Source organism: Oryza glaberrima, chromosome 4 (genome assembly GCF_000147395.1).
Source record: "Oryza glaberrima chromosome 4, OglaRS2, whole genome shotgun sequence".
NCBI classification, from domain to species: Eukaryota; Viridiplantae; Streptophyta; class Magnoliopsida; order Poales; family Poaceae; genus Oryza; species Oryza glaberrima.
In genome coordinates, this window is record NC_068329.1 from 282,864 (window position 1) to 303,481 (window position 20,618).

General features: G+C 38.8%; 3 protein-coding genes across 4 annotated transcripts; 1 reads left to right on the plus strand and 2 right to left on the minus strand.

Moving 5' to 3' along the window:
- The first annotated feature begins 589 nt into the window (after nt 1–589).
- On the plus strand, nt 590–5,520 carry LOC127770621 (phosphoglycerate mutase-like protein 1). 2 transcript variants are annotated; one of them, XM_052296405.1, is made up of 10 exons: nt 590–820; nt 1,166–1,236; nt 1,341–1,448; nt 2,428–2,507; nt 3,263–3,425; nt 3,689–3,763; nt 3,876–3,964; nt 4,520–4,639; nt 4,968–5,012; nt 5,117–5,520. In XM_052296405.1, the coding sequence occupies exons 1-10, from the start codon at nt 667–669 to the stop codon at nt 5,199–5,201; spliced, it is 990 nt and encodes a 329-aa protein (XP_052152365.1). In that variant the 5' UTR covers nt 590–666; the 3' UTR covers nt 5,202–5,520. The 2 variants fall into 2 exon arrangements, with proteins under 2 accessions (XP_052152365.1, XP_052152366.1); XM_052296406.1 differs by having other exon boundaries at nt 695–820; nt 1,143–1,236.
- Nucleotides 5,521–5,824: 304 nt separating this feature from the next.
- LOC127770622 (uncharacterized) lies at nt 5,825–9,694 on the minus strand. The gene is made up of 5 exons (XM_052296407.1): nt 9,375–9,694; nt 8,876–9,051; nt 6,577–6,760; nt 6,163–6,269; nt 5,825–6,066 (listed from the first exon to the last, which is right to left on the minus strand). The coding sequence occupies exons 1-5, from the start codon at nt 9,444–9,446 to the stop codon at nt 5,985–5,987; spliced, it is 621 nt and encodes a 206-aa protein (XP_052152367.1). The 5' UTR covers nt 9,447–9,694; the 3' UTR covers nt 5,825–5,984.
- A 1,382-nt stretch (nt 9,695–11,076) lies between these two features.
- LOC127771377 (fatty acid amide hydrolase) lies at nt 11,077–20,360 on the minus strand. Its single transcript, XM_052297278.1, has 19 exons — nt 19,935–20,360; nt 19,773–19,833; nt 17,466–17,656; nt 17,244–17,373; nt 17,028–17,105; nt 16,789–16,936; nt 16,301–16,413; nt 16,144–16,219; nt 15,781–15,852; nt 15,562–15,613; nt 14,956–15,036; nt 14,803–14,886; nt 14,220–14,323; nt 14,002–14,094; nt 13,743–13,811; nt 12,912–12,976; nt 12,235–12,296; nt 11,882–11,977; nt 11,077–11,369 (listed from the first exon to the last, which is right to left on the minus strand). Exons 1-19 carry the CDS (start codon nt 20,124–20,126, stop codon nt 11,310–11,312), a joined length of 1,827 nt encoding a protein of 608 aa, XP_052153238.1. The 5' UTR covers nt 20,127–20,360; the 3' UTR covers nt 11,077–11,309.
- Between the last annotated feature and the right edge of the window lie 258 nt (nt 20,361–20,618).

The window sequence follows — 20,618 nt, forward strand, 5'->3', positions numbered from 1 at the left end:
CATGGGGGCGAGTGGCTCTGTTGGGGCGTGCTTCCTCGCTCCACGCAAGCCCACATCCGAGCTGGCGAGGTGGAGCACCGGTCCACGTTCCCGCACTGTGATCGGCCTTATTAAGTAGTCTACTCGCATCTTTTGCACAGAGAAAAGGACAACGTCAGTGTATCTGGCGCTGAAATCTGCACACTGTATAAACATATTTTAAAGAGATTAAAGGAAGAGAGAGAAGAGCAGCATATGCTATAAATCTGTAGTCAGCTGCAGCACGGACTTCAAGACTTAATGTGTGTATGACATATAGGACCAAGTATTAATAGTATAGCAAACAACTATTGTATGAATTGACTATTACATTGGCTATAGTTGGCTATATTATTAAACTTGCTCTCGCACCATCTTTCTTCCAGCAATACAGAAAAACTGATGTCAGAGGGCTAATAGTAAATAGATTTTTCATAGAGTATTACTACTACTGCTAGTAGGAGAGGAGCGAAGCAGCAGCTCCAGATCTGTGGGTGTCTTTGGGTGAGTGGGCAAATAAACAAACAAAAGTGGCAAGCCAAGTAGCCAATCCGAACGCATCCCCGTCTTTCTTTCTTTCTTTCTTTGTGCCCAACTCTGACACGACTCACAGTTTTTTTGGCACGAGCTCAAAGCCTCAAAGTAGTAATGGTCCAGCTGCTCCAGCACTCGCATCTGCACACTGTATTCGCCGCCGCGACCACCACCATCGGAGTCGGACAGTTTCCCCGCCGCCGTGCCAAATTCCCCACCTCCCTTGTTCTTCTTCCTCGCTGCACCTCCTCCTCCTCCTCCTCCTCAGGTACCTCATATATAGCTTCCACCTACTTATCCTTGCCCCGCCTGATTCATTCATACGACCACTTCTTTCTCCGGATCCCCTCTCCTCTCCTAGCTTCTTCCTCTATCTGTACATTCGCAATATCCCATCCCATCGGATCGGATTGGATCCACACAAAAATCCCCATCACTGCCGGCCGGGCCCCAAACCCAACGATCCCTCCCCGATTCCAATTTCTTCCTTCCTGCAAATTTAAAGGATTTCTTTCTTCCTTTCCTTTTCACTGCTCTTTTATTTTTTTTGAGTGAGTTAACCCCCACTGTTGTTATTCTAATGGACGCAGATTCTATTTTCTTTGTCTTTTAGGAGCTCCAATGGACGCCAATCCTCCTACCACCGCCATGTATCCTCTCCACCGCTGCAAAACCATCTACCTGGTTACTACTTCCTCCTATGCTTTTCCAAATACTACTACTACTGCTCATCGATCACAATGTACTGTATTTCCTTAGCCATCAGTAATCCTTTCCTGTCCCTGCAGGTCAGGCATGCACAGGGTGTTCACAATGTGGAAGGCGAGAAGGATCACAGCGCCTACATGTCGCCCCAACTCTTTGACGCCCACCTTACTCCATTGGGCTGGAACCAAGTAATTTCAGCCTTCTCTCTCTCTCTCTCTCTCTCTCTCTCTCTCTCTCTCTCTCTCTCTCTCTCTCTTTCTTTCTTTCACAAATTGATCTACGTACTTTTCCTGTTTCAATCATGCTAGTCTGGGCTCTTAGTTCAGTATACAACACAAAGGAGTGGATCTCTTACCACCCTACAGTGACCTTTCCTTCTTTCTGATATTCTATTGTTCACTTGTTCAATCAAACCAAAGTAAATTTGTTGCACAAAATGAATATTGGAATCCACACTCACTTGGTGTGATTTCGGTATTAACTCATCCTCATCCATGATAAATAAATAAATAAATAGAATTCTGAAGACGCTTACACTCTCCATTTTCACATCACTAATATTTGTAAAACTATGATGGTCTGATATTTGAAAATGACATTAGTACATTTATCATGAAAGACACTTTCATATGGTTATAAAAAGTTGAAGATAACATAAAATATGCATTGTGGACCATATCGATGACCTAGTTATAAAACAAAAAAAATGAACAGAAGTAGTATGATGCAAAATGTCTTATTAAGTAAAAATGAACAGAAGTAGTATGATGCAAAAAATCTTTAACAGAAAGATTTTTTTTATACTTTTAGTTTGAGATCATAAAGTAATGCCTGCTATATTCGTTTTACATCCCTGAAAAATCTGACTTTGTGTGACGAGATCATCTTTTCATTCATAAACCGGCTTATGCAAAGAAACACTGTATTGCGTTTACTGATTTTGTGTGAAACTTCCATGTGGATGGATGAAGCATGGAAGGTTATATTTTTAGTCATGAATGGTATTCATGTTCTTATACAAAGTAGAAATGTCTGGTACTCCAGGCATATCAGATGCAAAATGTTATGTTAGTGTATATATATCTCCTAGCCCCTACCTGCAGGAAAACAGCGCAAAAAAAAAATAATTGCAAGTTCCATTATTAGTTTGTTTGTGTACATTTGTAGGTTGACTGCCTGCGTGAGCACGTGAAAAAAAGTGGACTTGCACAAAAGATTGAGCTGGTTATTACTTCCCCTCTACTGAGGTAGTTTTTCCTTGACCTTCTTGTATATGTTTTAAGTGTTCCAATACTCTTCTAAGCTTCCTAAATCCTAATATGTAATAAATGGTGCTATTCTGCATAATCTACTATAATAAATTATACCACTGCTTAATCTTACCAACTAGATTAATCTAGCAAATCGGTCTTTTAATCTTTTAACTGAACATGGTATTTGGAAGGCCTACAAGATACACCTGTGTTCTATTATTGTCCCTGATATATATGTCCGCTGGTGATCACTTGGTGAACCTTAAGTCCTTAACAGATATACCACAAAATCGTACACGTTCAGTAATTAGTAATGCATATCATGGTTTTAGCCACAAGAGCAGCATTGGCTTATTTCGGATTTGGGCCAGAAGCTCAGAACTCCAAGCTTTGTAGTATATGCTCACCTGGTTGGGTAAAATTATGATTCTCACATGTACCATGTTGCATACAAGTGTGAATTTTCTGCATGATCAAACAAGTTTGTGGTTTTCTGATGTTCTATTTTTAAATGTAAATAACAAGCATAAGTTGGAAACCTTTATGTGCATTAGTAAATAGCCACGAGGTATGGACATCATTCGGGCATGCCTGTATTTTTCTTGCAGCATTTGTTGCAGGGCTAATGTGCCTTGGATCTACTATAGACAAAATTCAGTTTATCAGAATTGCAGTGCCTAGTCATAACATAATATAATGTTGCATTGCAGTAGTGTGTTTCTAAATCAGCCTCACCATTAATTTCACAGGACTATGCAAACTGCAGTCGGGGTCTTTGGGGGTGAAAACTCTGTTGATGGAGTAAGTGCACCACCATTAATGGTGGAAAATGCTGGACATAGTAGCCGGCCAGCTATTTCCAGTTTGAACTGCCCACCGTTTCTTGCATTTGAGGCCTGCAGGGAGCACTTGGTACTTTCTTCTCCTAAAACACATTTAAAATATGAAGTGCTTATTGTACGCCATGCTTGATTATTGTAATTAAACATGATATTGGTCTGTTGCTAGAACCTATTTACTTTACTGTGCAATAGCTTTAAAATTGGATATGCTGTTTGAGAAATTGAATATTTTGCTTTATCTCTGTAGTTCTCTCACACCAATATCCTCATGGGTTTTGTCAATACACTTCCATAAATTTATTTTTTCTTTGTTTGATCCTTTGTTTTATGCAGGGTGTGCATCCCTGTGATAAAAGGAGGAGCATTACAGAATACCGCGCTCTCTTTCCTGCCATTGATTTTTCGCTGGCAAGAATCAATCTCTGTTGTTTCTCAATCATCAGTCATTACTGGGATCTCTTTGCTTCAAATGATGTTGCAATGATGTATCATAATATTTGCATGCTCATTTTCTTTACAGATAGAGAATGATGAAGATGTACTTTGGGAACCAAATGTCAGAGAAGCAAATTCATCTGTCGCAGCTAGGGGCATGAAGTTCATTGACTGGTAATTATATTTTTATAAAATCAATCAATTTCTTTCAATAATGTCCCTGGAACGCAATTACCATCTTGCATCGCGTCTTTTGTGTACACGTGTATCATAAAAAACAGTTTGGTCAATTGGTACTATATAAGGTTTGTGTGTAGCACTCATGTCAAAAGTGTGTATTGGTTAGACAGAAGTCAACTTGCATCTCTCTGCTATATGTCATGTTAGGTGGAACCTGAAATTAAGCTAATTTTGTTGCATCTATATTGACTATCCAATGATTTAAAGAACAAATATAGAAAGAAAAAATGAATGCTGGTCGGAACAATTTTATAACAGGGTCATTCAACAGAGGATGTACCCTTCCTCTAGACCACATATACTTGTTTGCATGCTTTTTTACCATTTAACAGTGTACTTATTTTTTACGGTTGTCTCTCTGTTCTCATGTTAATGGATTGTTGGCATGCAATATTTTATATTGGAAGACCCTTAGATGCAGCAGCAAGATTAGAACCTGTTACACATAGCATTTTAAAAGGATTGGATTTTTTCTCGATGTAATTTCAGGTTATGGACAAGGGAAGAGAAAGAGATAGCTATTGTAAGCCATAGTGGATTCTTATATCACACCTTAAGCATGTACAGCAGGGAGTGTCATCCAACCATAAGAGAAGAAGTGGGCAAGCAGTAAGTGCCTTTACACTGAGAATCCTTTTGGCTCGGTAGTTGCCAATTGTCATCATATTCTTCAACTATATGCCGATCATATTAATATATTCACAAGACATCACCTGTTGATACATAATGTGTAACATAACCAAATTGGACTGCACTCCTTTAAAGTCCCTTATGCTTCGTATCCTTATCACGCTACCGAATAGGATTACCCTTTTTTTACATTTTGGTTTCCTTGAACATTGTTGGCACGATAATTCTACTAAACGCTAAAAAAGTTAGATTCATGGTTAGTTGCATCAAAGGATCGTTTGCCTAACATTGATTTGTTTGTATGCAGCTTTGCCAACTGTGAGCTCCGGTCGATGGTGTTGGTCGATACAAGGTCAGTTTTGCGTCCTGATGTTCCAATGGTATATGCTTTGCATTCTTTTAACAATGAATCTACTGACAATTTGCATTCTGTATTGGTAAATTTCAATGCTGCAGCATGCTTGGGTCTGATTCCCCCAGTTACAACTACCCTGGAAGTATTCCAGCTGGACTTGATCTTCCTAGTGATGCTGCACCTTGAGCAAATTCAAGACCTGTGTTAGAGATTGTTACCGTGCATTGGTGCCTTGATTATTTTTCCCAGCCCATTGACACTATTCAAGCTAGCACTGGAAGTCTGAAACTTGGGTGAATTCAAACAGCATCTACAGATAGAACTTACCATTTGTTGCCCAAAAGTATGATCACGATTTTACAGGATATTTTATGCTTACAACTTTAGAGCATATCATGTTTTAAAATTTTACAAGATACTTTATGTCGTATCTCAACACGTACTGAACTTGACTGTAATAAACGTACGATTTACATATTTTACTCATGTACTTTGTGTTGCTTTTGTTTGCTTACGGCTTGGGAGTTCACGGGACAAATTCTTCGGAATAGCGTTGTAAAGCTACTACTTTGGAGCTCGTTCTTCTTGCTCTTTCTTTTCCTTTAGTCGATGCTGACATGCATTGTGATCTAATACTAGATTACGCTAAATATCTTCGGTTCTTCATAGACAAAATGGTAAAATGGCCCAATATCCCATCCCGATTTTGTCCTCGGTAAATAGGAGCAAAACATCCAGCCTTAAATCCGGCCACCCAGATGAACACGAAGATATCACCAGCTAGGTAATGCAGACTTGAAAGATCAAAGTTTAGCAACCCGTATGGTTATTCTTATGATTATTGACTTCTCCACGAGTAAATAGTGAACAAGTTCAGAATAATGTTCTACTTGAAGCAACTAATCTCTCGAATAACAAAATCCATCGAAGGGAAAAGTTACACCACAGCACGTCAAAAGCACTAATTATCTACACTTTATTATTCTTCGCCATCTCTTCCACATCAAGCTCTACTGCCAGAACTGGTGAATCCTGGTTCATGGCCATTCGGCTGTTGCATAAAGCAGGAGCAAAAGCAATAAGTTGATGTCAAATTACAACTTACTGTGTAGATGAGAGGCAGCCCAGAATATAACAAGGATCCTACCTGTTCTCCACTGGGCCATGGTCGACAGCCGTTCTTAAAGAGTATATCACTCTGCCAAGGATATCAGTCATAGGGACTGGTCCAAACAAGCGGCTATCCCTAGCTTCCTGTTACCAAAAGAGCTTATGTGAAGTACATAAAGAAGGTATGTGCTCAAATTCAATACACATATTTGTTAACCACACCACAACGATTTGTGCATCTAAGAGAATGTGCCCAAATCTCACTTTTTTGTTGCAACAATGAGAAGATATCTAGGTAAAACACTAATCTCTCTACGCTTTGTGCATCTAAAAGGATCATGTGCCCGTTGCTCGCTTTTATGTCCAAATAATAGGAAGGTATTTTGGTAGAACACCAACCAACAAAACTATGTCTACTATTTCTTCATGCATCAACTAACATACTACATACCTTTGGCTTTAGTGATTGGTTGTCTGCCAGAACCCAGCATTGATCCTTGTCAAGTACAAACGGCTCATCCTTCTCATCATTAGAGACCATCTCATAACCTTCTAGGGCAGCCAATCGTCGAACGATTAAATCATCAGATTTCTCTGGGTCTTTTAGTAAGACAACATCACCAACAAAGACTTGTCTGTGAAGATAATTAGATGCATAAATGGTTATCACATATGGATTATGGACATGATATAATATCTAACTAAAAAAGGTATCTGCATTAAGTTATGTCAACTTCATACATGGTTATTCTATGAGACCATAACCCATTAGTTGTTTTAAGAGAAGATATCAAATATTAACCAGCCCAACACAATTACACAATGATATAGCCAGTTTTTTTTTTTGTCAATTACACCTCATGAAATCAGCATCTTCTCAAAATTATCATATTTTTTAAACTAACAAGACAAGATCAATGAACAAAAATAGTCAAGACCGAAACCATATTCAGAGTACTCTCCAAAATTTTTATACAAGGACACAAAACTGGTATGCAAAAAGTTGAAAGGTTAGCATATGGATACCAAGCAAAATAACAACAAAGCAAAGTGGAGCAGTTGATGTAGTCTCAAAAGATTGGCAAAAGGAATTATCACAGGCAAACACTAACAATTGAACAGTTGCATACAATTATCTCACTCTTCTGTTAAGATCTCAGAACTACAGCCTCAACTTTAATAACTATTCATTAGTAAAACAATGCATTGGTTCAAGAAAGGAGGCAGAATTAGCTAGTGTACTTATTAAGGGTGTAGGTCTTGTTTATCAGTGGTCCTCGTAGCCTATTTTATATATCCATGTTTTACTACCACACTGGTCAATCAGATGATTTACAAGTCCCTCAAAATTAGGATCACAAGCAGAGAAGGGGCCATGTGCTGTGCAAGTCTGGCAAAAGGCTACAGATAGATAAAAATTTATCGTGGTCTATATCATTTTGGAATACACCAAGCAACATGCGTATGTGGATATGCCAGAATCCAGGTTACCCTCACCCAGAAGTCTACCAGCTCAAAGCATTGAATGTGTTGCTGGCTTGCTGCTGCTGCAGCCAACAGAAATCCAAACAACAATATCCAATAAGTAACCGTTTAAGAATTTTGGTCTCATAATGGAATTTAAATATTCAAGATGTCATTTTTACTGAAAATTTTCCGTGTATCTTGGAATCGCATTTTTTAGCCATGCTCGCATAGCTTGGATGGATATGAATATTTGTGCGTTTGCATGTGAGTTATCCCAATTGGATCCATATTTAAAAGGTTGCCTACCTAAGGGCCACTCTACTATGTCACACAGAATATGCAGTTAAGATAAGGAATCACAACTAACTATAGTAGAAAATTTGTCTTGTGTCCTCGATCCCAAGTTAGGAGTTGCTAAAAAACTTCCGCCAGTTTTTTCTCCTCAAAACTTTCAAATTTGTGACTCTTGGATTGCCTCGAGATCTGTGCAAGGAGAGGGAAAAAAATTTGCACAGCCGTGCACTAGTGGGAAGTCAAACTCCCGATCTCACAGTAAAGAGATGCTGATGCTAGCCAATCCAGCACAAACATGTTTTTGCACAATTATATACGAGTTACATATAAGTTACATTGTAACTATTGTATAGTTACAATAGTTACAATGTACCTACACTCCAATTATACTTCAGTTACATTTGAAAGTTTTCCACCCAAAAAACTTGCGGCAGTTTTTTGGGTAGTCCCATAAGTCTATATTGTTGGCTACTTGGCTTGTTGCTTTTGGCTAGTTTTATACAGGTTTTTGGTTAGTTCATGCGGTAAGTCACTTGGAAAAATTTTGATTGACTACTAAAAATTAAACTTTCAAAGTTCTGCATAATGAAGATAAGGCCACCCAAATTCAGCAGTCATGCAATTGATGAGCAATACTAGGGACAACCTTAGGAGCAAAAGATTATGGGCCAAAAAATATCAATCTGGGAAGAAAGATGCCAAGTATTAAAGCATAATTTAGATGAAAAAAAAAAGATTAATCATGGTAGTAAACTGACAAAAGAATCATGCTGACACAAGTTTGATGAGTTGTACATAATGAGTTGATAGTTGAGATATGTTATGTTGTTTTGATTATCTTGATGTGCATGCTACTCAACAAACACAATATGTTTAAACATGCATAAATCTTAATAAGCATACTAGTATTTACAGCTTGTGTAAGCATCATGAGGGAGAAAGTTGACAAGGAGTGTGGGGTAGAGGGTAAAGGGAAGCAGGTAATTTACGTTGGAGACAAATTGACGAGCTTTCTAACAAGGAGGGTTCCTCCTGTAGTAGATTCGATGGGGGCCATGGCTTCTCCCCCCTTGTTCCAATGCATGTAGGTGAGCTTGCCTTGGAAGAAGTTCTTCCAGACGGCATCGGTTAACTGGGTGCTGTTGATCTGGCCAACGTTATACTTCTGCATTGGGATAAACAGGAGGAGAAATGAAGCAATTCATAAATTAATTTGCTGCATATTCTATTCTACTGGTGGTATTCATCTGTGCGGAGAAACAGATTGGCTTATGAGAGCATGTAAAGATTCGATAATACAGCTACTGATTGATTAAAATCAATCAAGGCTATGTTAGTTAGTAGAGTAATCCACTACAGATTAGATTGCGGGTGTAATAGAATAGGCAGTGTGCTACTATCATATACTCCAATGCCATGGGAAAGATGGCGAGATAGAGTAACTAGGGTACAAGCACGCGGGCGGATCTATAGAGTAGTCGAACTTACCTTCCATGAGAGGGAGATGGAGTACTCGAACTTGTGCGCGGCGTAGCGAAACCACGTCGACAGGGAAACCATCCTCCTCCTGCTGCCCTAGTCGAATTTGAATTTGAATTTGATTTGATTCGATTTGACTTGATTTGATTAGCTCCTCCCCTCCGCCTGCTCGATTGCCCCGGCGGCGGTACTGCCTCTCGAAAGCCAAGCCCTAGCCCCTAAGAGGAGAAACAAAGAGGAGGCGGCGGCGGCGGCGGCGGCGGAGGGAGGAGGAAAGGAGAGAGAGGGACGGGGAACGCTGCGATTTATATTGGATTCGGGGTACAACAACACACAACTACAAGAGGTTTTTGCTGCTGCTCTTTTCTCTTTTTTTTCCTTTTTTGCCCTTCCTTCCCACGAAGCTAGGAAGAACAATATTATTAGAAATGAATTCATCTTTTTTCCTATAAAATAATGGATTATTTCCCCTCTCTCTCTCTCTCTTTCTTAAAAAGTGAGTACTAGTGGATTATTTATGTTGTGATGATAAGACACCTGAATTACATACAGTCGTTGATTCAACCATTAGCATAAAGTTACAAGTTGTTAGTATACTTTTGGATCTGTATGTATGTGCAATACCATTGTTGTCTAGGTCATCGCATCTTGGATCTTATCTCCATGTTAATATTACATACAAACTTCGTATCTAGCTACGTACATGCTTGATAGTCTTGGATGTTGGCGACAGTTTTAGACAAATTCATGCATTTTATTTAGTATATACACGCTCTTCGGTCACAAAATATCTAATATTTTGCATCAAATCCAGAAATTCGTTCATCAATACTCCGTCCGTCAAAAAAAAAACTCAAGGAGGGGGAGGGGATGTGACCCATCTTAAGGCCCTCTTTGTTTAGGCTTATAAGCTAAGTTATAAGTCGAAAAGTCTAAGCCAAAACAAACAAGCAGCTTTTTCATTTGGCTTTTTTAAGCCATAAGCCACTCTAACACTATTAAACCAAAAGCTAGGTTGAAGAAGCTTTTTTTGGCTTATATGAGATAGATGTATGACTCTACCATTAAACTTAGAACATTAAATCCACTGGTCTATAAATCATATAAGCCAATAAGCTGACTTAAAAGTCTAGGCCAATAAGCCTAAGCCTAAACAAAGAGGGCCTAAGACTGAATCTGGACTACCCTTTGTCCAGATTCTTTGTTCTAGGAGGGTTTTTTTTTTTACGGAGGGAGTAACGCTAAGTTACCTAATACGAAACATAAAAATGGTGTGTGTACATTTATATTAGTAATCCATAATCTCATAACTTATTCTAACAAAAAAACTATGATAAAGTACACCTCAAAAATCATGGAAAAAATCAAACAAGTATTTTGACTAGAGAACCTGTTTAGTTTGCGAAAAAAAAATTTTTGGATGTCACATCGAACGTTTAATCGGATGTCAGAAGGGATTTTCGGACACAAATGAAAAAACTAATTTTATAACTCACCTGAAAATCGCAAGACAAATTTATTAAGCCTAATTAAGCCTAATTAATCCATCATTAGCTCATGTGGGTTACTATATCACTTATTGCTAATCATGGACACAAAAGGTTCGTATCGCGATTTCCATAAAAACTGTGCAATTAGTTTTCTTTTTATCTATATTTAATATTTTATGTATATGTCCAAAGATTCAATGGGACGTTTTTAGGAAAAAAAATTTGGGAACTAAACAAGGCCTACTATATCACAAACACTGACCCAATCACACAATGCCTGCGCCAGTAATTTACAGGACTGTCCATACAAATGTGCGTTAGCCCTCCATTGGGAAACTTTTATTACATCCAACACCAGGAAAGACTGAATCATCTGCACTGTACAAATGTTCTGAATAAAAGCGTAGCACCAAGTGCCATACATCATTGATGGATGGATACATAATTTGTCAACTCAAGCGTTCAGGATGTCATGAAATGCAGATGGCCGTTTCCGCTTCTTCAGACAGAGCTCCTACAAGCAGGCACAACCAACGTCAGCTGTACACCGATTCTTCTAGCATCAGCAGATAATTTAACTATTGGACTTTGGATTATGTGGCTAGACCATTAAAAGAAGAATACTCCAAGTAATGCACAATCATAATACTTGTATTTATATTGCCATATTGGAAATGCACCTCCAACTGAAAAATAAATTCTAATGGGGTGGAAAATACCAAAATGCAGTTGGCACACCAATGAAACAAGACAATTTAAGAAGATAAATAAAAAATAATAATACTAATAGAAAACTTTCTAAGTTCATGGTACTACTCAGAATTGCAGTAACAAGTGCTATAGAAATATATATAAGTTTTCACAAGAATTAGAGGTAAACTTGCAATGGAAGGGCCAAATATAGTGGACTGTCTTGAAAATGTTCAGATATTCATCAGGATTCATACTAAGAACAGTCCAATCTAGACTTGCTGCAGGAGAAACCCAAACACGATATTTAATATTTATGATGTAGTTGCACAATACCTCGATTGCAGAAGCCACCCTTAATAAGCTAGCCTCGCCCCATGGTCGACCTATCAGTTGCAAGCCTATAGGAAGCCCTTGCTTATCATGACCAACCTGAGTCCAGAAGTAGTAACATATAAAACAAGTGCGCTTTTTAAAGATATTCAGTTACTGAACAAAAAATCCAACCCTGAGAAAATTCTTCTCTATTGGAAATAATGACAGTATTTAAGCAAAATATTTATGAATCACTCTTATCCAAAATTCACTTCATGCAGAATGCTAAGTTAAACATGCAGTACATGCTCTTCGTTTTTAAAGGAAAGATGCAATACATACATAAAACATAACCATGAGTTTGCACAACTTACAGGTACAGTTATCGCGGGCAAACCAAGAAGATTGCCAGCTATCACGAATCGCATCAGGTAAGCTGCAATGAAGCGGCGGTGTCAGACAAAAAAAGTTTTGCATGGTCTATATACAGAAGAAAATAGCCAAATTTGTAGTTAGCATCAAAACAGGCATACATATGCACTTTAATTCAAGTCACTTATAGATGAAAGATGATGGACTTGTTACTTCTAAGTTGTGTAACTAAGTTGTATATCAATCCAGACAGGAACAAAGATTCCTTGTTTACATGATTCCTGCTACAAAGAATAAGAAGCCTCCCTACAAAATTTTCCTTGTTCAAACTGAACGACTTATAGAACGGTTAGGTTCTCCACCCTAGGATTATTTGGAAGAGGTAGAGAAGGCCTTTTTTTGTGCTTAGTGCCAAAATTTTGATAATACAAGACGAGTACATGGACATTCCCAAAATTTTGGTAAATAAGGTTTTGATGGAGTGTTTGGCTTGCCACCTTACCAAACCTGCCCCTATACAGGCATCATATAATGCAAAATAGAAACATGACATGATCAAATAACAATTGACGCGTCCTGATTTCTGGTTTTCTCAACTTAAAAGCTATGATTTCGCACAGGTAAACAGGCAAAATAGCTAATGAAGATACCAAGAGAAAATGTCCTCCAAACTGTTTACCTGACACAACGTAATTGGACTCTCCTAACTTCAGAGAACTTTGTGGTATTTCTGGAGCAGTGATGCTGGAGAAACAACAAAATTTCCTTAGCTGTTTTAGCAACAGAAAATACATCTCACTAAAAAGGCAAAATATGTAAAAGTTCTAGAATGCAGTATTACCAGTAGACAAGAGATGCATCATCTATGTGCTATGGAGTATAGACAAATACTTACAGATTAGTTAATTTTAACTATTCCAGTCCATTCTGAACTGTATTGCCACAGGGCAATTCTCAGATATATAACATAATGTTCATTTAATGTAGAAAATACCAGGTCAACCATTTATCCACAACACAAAGCCAGACCATTTGCATTACTGTAAGAACTTGATTTGATATAAGAAAGTTTAAAGTCCTTCCAGACACACTAGATATCTTCTACATTCTACTTTTCACAATTAGGGTTGTCATTGTGCATGAGCATAAGAACATTGATCAATCTTTGAATCGTAAGACTAATAACAGGTAACAGCAGGTTAAACTCTTCAACATGATGAGGCAGATGAACTGACACAGTGTTCATGTCCAGGAATCGAGACTCAGGATTAACGCAGTTTTCATTTTCCAAAACATGATCGTCCAAATGGTGTTTGCCACAACTATCAGAAAATTGTCAAATGGACATTGCTTAGAAATACTTGTGACTGAAAACTACAAACTTCCATTGTGCACTGGCCTGCTTGACTAAGCAAAAGATAATAGATGGAGGAGGAAGTATGCATCAAATTAGTAAGAGCAAGTGGTAAGATGTACAGATTGATTATGATGAAATTTGTGGATTTATTACCCAGTTGTAGGAGTTGCTATGACATCAACCTTCTTGAAAGCTTCATTGTGATAGTACATTATCCTTCTCCTAAACATGCCCCGTTACATTTAGCACAATATAGGAGACATCATACAAGAAGAATAAGATAGCACAAAAATCAGCATCCCCTGGTGCTCACTTCAATAATAGGTCAGCAGCATATGATTTATGCTTTAGACTAAATTGCATCAGAAATAGAAAAATCTATGCATCAGCTGAATGTATACCCTTTACTCACCTTATTCGTTGAGAAGCAACATAGTCAGTCGAAGTGAATGATCCAAAAAGTGCCAAACTTGTTCGAGTGTCTAACGTAAATTCAGTTCGTTTTCTGGAGGAAATTAGCAGAAGATCATTACTACAGAACAGCAAACACACTATTTCCTGAAGGAAATTTCAAAAATTATATCTCAGAACAACATGTAGAATATGATATTCATTAAAATAGATGTGTACCCTGCTCTGTAATGAGGATTCAAATCACAGAATGATTCTGTGCCAATTGAGACAACATGGGCAGTACGCATCTCCTCAAGTTCTGGCAGTATTATTTCTTCTATCTTTAAACACATAAATAAAATCTTATCAACTTAGATGACAAAGAAAATTTTTACAGGAACACATCATTATAATTGGCTCTCATTCAAACATTTCGTAGCTGGAAAAAGTTTAAGCGTAACTCATACAACTCATTAGCTTCCTAAAAGCTCCAGATAAAGCAGCTCAGTAATCAATTATAAACCAATTATGATTTACAGAATTTAAAAAATAAACATATCATTTATATTTCACAGTTATTTCAACATATCCATTATCGATAATGCAATTGATGCACATAGAAATATCTGTACACATTGGAATGTCACATCAGTAAGGAAAAAACAGAAAACCACACAATAAAAAATGTTGCCATTAATAGAAGAAATTGCACAACCAAAAGCAAAGGCCTATTGTTGCTGCTATATATAAACTGTGATAATTAACTAGTAGAATACTGTACTCCTATTGTCTAAGGTATGTTAGATAGTGATGATCTTACTTGACATCCGAAGCTGCTGCTAAGAAGGTTAAGTGCATCCTCACATGTATTAGAGATATCACGATCGGAGACATCATGAAACCACTACAAAAACCAGTGTAATTTAGAACAGGCTCATGCATACCAAAATGATGCTTGATGTGAAAAGTTTACCTCAGTATATTTTCCTATTTTCACCGATCCCAGTATATTGTTGTTGTCAGGAGACACCAAATTAGGGACACAGAGCGGTGACTGTAGAGAGGAAATGGAAAGAAATGCAGAAGATGTGAGCTTGACAGGTTGCTTTAAGATCGATATCAAATGTGAATTCCAGGGGACAATTAAGAAGCTAAACATTTGGCTGTATTACGATGTAGATTTAACATTTAACTTTTTTAAAAAAAATAAAACATTGCAGTATGCTATATCAATCAGTAAACAGACAATATTGTCCCCTCATATAAAAAATACTACCTCCGTTTCAGGTTATAAGACATTCATATAGATGTTAATGAATCTAGGCACACATATATGTCTAGATTCATTAACATATATATGAATGTGAGCAATGCTAGAAAGTTTTATAATATGAAACGGAGGAAGTAGCAAACTGCCTAGATGCTATGACTGGGCAGCTGGTCATATGGCCCAAGGAAGAATGAACCAACCAGCCACAATTCTCTGTTTTGCAGTCAATTATCGTGTTACCTATCCAATTTATTAGTAGGTTGTGGTATTTAACAGGAAGATGAAAAAAGTACAGCATAAATATCTTACTGGTCTCAGGGTAAGCTTATCCATAGGCCTAGAGCCTGCTATTGCAGAATACCTGAAAAGTCAGTTCATTAAGATGACAGTCAAGCTTACAAGATCATTTATATCATGGAAAAATAGTGTTGACAAACTTCACGCTTAATTGGCAAGAAACGTAAGCCTAACAGACTTGTGCAAATGATCTCAGATCTCATGATCTCTCTAGCAAGGTAAATAGCTTACACTAGCAAAGCATCCTCCACTGAAGCTGCTAGAGGAGAAGCAACTTCAACGGTCCCACAATCACAAAGTGCCCTGAAAGCAGAATCTCTAATTACACATACTTCTAATAGGATGCATGTAAATATATTGTAATATGATCAGGTGTAGGATAGCCATAAAAAAACAACTCGTCCTTTATTTCATTGTTTTTAATAACTTCCATAATAGAAAACAGTTTCAGAACTTCTGGAATGTTAGCAGAGGGCTATATCGTCTATAGATGTGATGTTGAAATCTACTATAAATTTATAATCGATTTGAATTATGATGCTCAAAGGAGTTACTACAGTAAATATTAAGTGAATTCTAACTTCTTTTAGTTACCCAGTCATATCTGTCCGTCCGTAGGTTGTCTTCAAACCAATAATGCCACATAGAGAAGATGGTATCCTAACAGAACCTGTCACAGTAAAAAAAGTAGTAGCTGGAGACTAGTACAGACAACACAAGAATCTAGGGGCAATGAAGCTTATGTACAGACCTCCACCATCTGTTCCAATTGCTGCTGAGCATAACCCTGATGAGACTAGTGCAGCTGGACCTGATGAAGAACCACCAGTATATCTATCAATTGAATGTGGATTTCTTGCTGTTCTGCAAATGGAAAGGTTAAGAAACAAGATGGTTAAGCACTACACTAGGCATCAGAAAACAGTAAATTGGACTATCACTTAAGATTGGATCAAAATTTTGAATTCCTAATCTTTTAAAAAAATGTGTTAGATTTGGATGTGACTGATATAGCTCAAAATATTTATTTTCATCCCAGTACTTTGGTTAGTCAACTAGATTTACTAATGCTCAATTTAATTTGATTCTAGGAAACAGCTAATAAAATAATACAGTCTGTTTGGCCTTGAAAATGTTGTTGATATTTCTCATTTGTGACCACACAAACCGTCAGGTGCTCCCTAGATACTAGCTAAGGGATCTGAACAAAATAAGCAGTCACATGATGATAATGCATACCCATAGTTTGGATTGTTTCCAGTTACTCCAAGGCCTAGCTCATGCATATTAGCTTTCCCAATGAATAACACTCCACATTTCCGCAAACGAGCAACACAAACTGCGTCTTTCTCCACAGAGCGAATTTTGTCGAAAAATGTAGTAGCACCTGTATTTTTTTAAAAAAAAAGGTATAAGTTGGAATACGCTTCTCAGATACAGCAAACAAATCGCCAGGCCCCTTCAGTCTGTTAACTAACCCTTTGATGGATATGGGAAGCAGTCAATGTCATCCTTAATGGCAATAAAGATCCCGTCCAAGATGGAAATTGGGTTTCCTGAGCCAAGGAGCACCATCACATGTCAAGAAGATGAGATAGAATATGGTGGAGTTTCAATTTGAAAGTATTTAACCCAAATATACATATAAAAAAGTCAACAATACAAAAATATCATGATTTTAGAGAAGGGAAAACCTTGCTGAAATCTCTTTGTGGAAGCTTCAGCTTGTTTCCTTAGATCATCTGCGTTAAAATAAACCAACATAGGCATGGGAGGCTTCTTGTTGCTCCACTCTTCCACACCGGCAATGATATGCTCCGCAACCTATGCAACAAGAAGAAAGTCAAGTGGCACACATGCAGGAGGGGAGGCAGAGAAGAAAATAATGATTTGTTCAATCCAATGGGGCTACTGACAACAGACGGGGTTGTGATCCCGGAGCGGTACGCATGCGCAAAATCACGGATCTTCCAGTAGAGGAAAGGGGGTTTGTCCCCGGCCGGCCAACGCAGAGACGGATCATAGGGCGGGAGGCAGTGAAGTGCTTCCTCAACTCTGTCCACAGGGTCCCTGTCATCCCCCAGAAGCAAAACTCCTTGCTCCGGCTCTGGCAAAGCAGCACCAGTTCCAAATGTGAGCACCACAGCAGTAGTGTACAAAAAATATGGGTAAGAAAACAAATGGATTGCAAGGAAAATAGACAGGGGCAGAGGGTTTAAGGTGTGGTTTTGCAGCAGCATGTTTGATGTTTGATGGTACTTAAAGGAGCAAATCTTTTGTTTGTTTTTTGTAAGACATTTAATAGTACTACAATTAGGAGCGCAGCACGTTCCTAGTATTCCGAGCGCCAAACATGTATTAGTCCAGGCCCACCTCACCCCACGTCCCGTCATCCCGCTCCCACCGTTATCGGAGTAAACGATTTACTTCGATAATAAAAACAACTTCCCTGCTTTCGATCCCACCCCACGTCCCGTCATCCTGCTCCCACTATTATCGGAGTTAATGATTTACTGCGATAAAAACTTCTCTGCTTCTGGTATATATTCTATTTTTCCGGTACCCAACCAACCACTCTTGCCCCCACATCATTTTTTTCTTTTTTTCTTCGAATCTGAATCGATCCACCATCCTAGCCTATAGATCGGTAACACACCATGGACGAGGATGACGACACCGTGGCGGTTGACGGCGGTGACCGGCGGCGGTTGAGGCGAAGGCACAGCTTAATCGGCAAGGAGGTGTTCACCTGGGTCAAGAGCAACAACCGGCGGCTGCTCCACATCGGCGACGTTGATAGAACAAGCAAGTATGGAAATGACACTCCGATTTGCATCTGCATACTCTCCTTCAACTTCACGTATGAAGCCCCAATTTCTTTTTGCAAATCAAATTAACGTGTAATCTGCAATATTACCTGATCTGAATTGATGGTCTGCACAGATCCTACATTTGCACATCGTGCTCCATGTGGCTGGCCGCAGGACAAGGTGGAGTCCGCCGGTGATGGAGGTTGTTTGCTATTTTTCTTTTGCTCGTCGTCTCTATGACATGAACAATAATGTTTTTGTTTTTTTTTTTGCGCTTGCTAGATGATGGATGGCTGCTACTGCGCAACGTCGAGCCCATCTCGATACCATGCTGCTACATCCTCCCTTGATTCCATCGTCGCATACCGTTCGCCACTCGGTTGCTCTCTCCACTACCAGTCACAAGACACAGACCAGCCTCTCCATCCTTATAGCAAGATCCAACAAAGCCACCAGGATGTAGTTTCATGATGGATTTTTGGATGAATCATTTTTTTTTCTTTTCTAGTTTGATTCACCTGTGAGTAATCTTATCACTTGTGTGTGATTGAGCCTGTAATTTTTTTCATTCGTACGGCCATTTTGTGATACAGACTAACAATACTCTTAGTATCAATTTTTACTTTTTATACTGTATATTGAACACACCAGTAAACATATTACTACATAGTAGATACGAGATCATGGGCTATATAGAGAGAGGGTGGTAATTGTTTTACTCGCAGACCACGGAGCCTCAGTTTTTACCCTTATACTGTGTATTAAACACATTAGTAAACATATTACTACATGGTGGCTACGAGATCATGGGCTATATTGAGAGGACGGTGGTAATTATTTTAGTCGCAGACCACAAAATCTAAATAATATTTATAACACTGGTATTCTTTTACGATCATCTAGGAATGATGCACGTACAATGTGAGGGCATTCGTGCAAGTAAATTTGTTAGGTATTCTTTTATGACCATCTAGGAATGATGCACATACAATGTGAGGGCATTCGTGCAAGTAAATTTGTTACTTTTGAAAGGGGCATTCATGCGAGTAAATTCGTTACTTTTGAAAAACTCCACAAAGTAAATTCGTTACTTTTAAAACGTTGTGAAACATTAGAAAAATGAACTTGGAAAGAAAAACTAAACGGATGGTTAATATTTTACCGGGTCCTTTGATGAAGCACAGATAAGATGGAAAAGAGAAAAAAGAAACACAGAAGGTGGGGTGGTAAAAAAAAACGAAAAAACGAACGAGGGAGCATTGTGCGGCGCTCGAACTAGGATTAGCGATACCGGACATTTAGTATAATAACTATTTGATGATGAGAATGTTTGGGTAATAAAGTGAAGCAGGAAGGAAAGGAATATGAAATTGGGAATGCTATGGAAGGTGGGACATAGTATACTAGGCATACCCTGCGGCGGGTACTCGGGGAGGTACATGGGGCGCTCGGGGATCACCGTGTCCTGCAGCATCTGCGGTGCGTGCAGTGCATCAAACACCAAAAATTCATCACCATCAATTCATTATTAGCATAGTAGCAAATTTAATTAGGCAAAGCTAATACCCAACGTACCCTTGTGATGTTGTTCTGCGACTTGAGGACGGAGGTGAGGAGGCGGCCGAATAGGGGCGACTCCATGAGCCAGACGAAGGCCCTGAGAGAGAAGCCGGTGAGGTGCGGCGCCTGCAGCGACGGCGACTGGTACCTCACCGCCGACAGGTCCACCTCCTCCACCGGCGTCATGGCGCGCGGCGGCTTCCCCATCGATCTTGATTCTTAGCTACTACACCCACAGCTCTAGTAGTCTAGTGGCTAGTGTGGGTGGAGGTGGAGGAATGGAGTGGAGGTGGAAGAAGAAGAAGAGTAGGCGAAGAAGGCGGCGGCGGAGTTGGCGAGGGAAGGAGGGAGGACCATGAAATTATTGTCCGCCCACCCGGCCGTTGTTTTTCTTGTCACCCCAACTACACTATTTACTCCCTCTTCTTCCTCCGGTCTCCACTAATCCATGACAAGTTGAGAATAGTGTCCATGATCCGTTCCACCCAACTCCACTAATCAATATATTATGTTTTATTAACTGTAGAAAACACCACATCTCTGCTTCTATGATGTCAACCCCTATCCCCATCTTGACCAACTGCTAACTCCCGTTTATAGGATACATGTGGACTAAGATTAACTAGGAGCACGTAAAATAAAAAAATCACTAGCATATTATCAATTAAGTTTTAATTATTACAATCTTTAAAATAGATT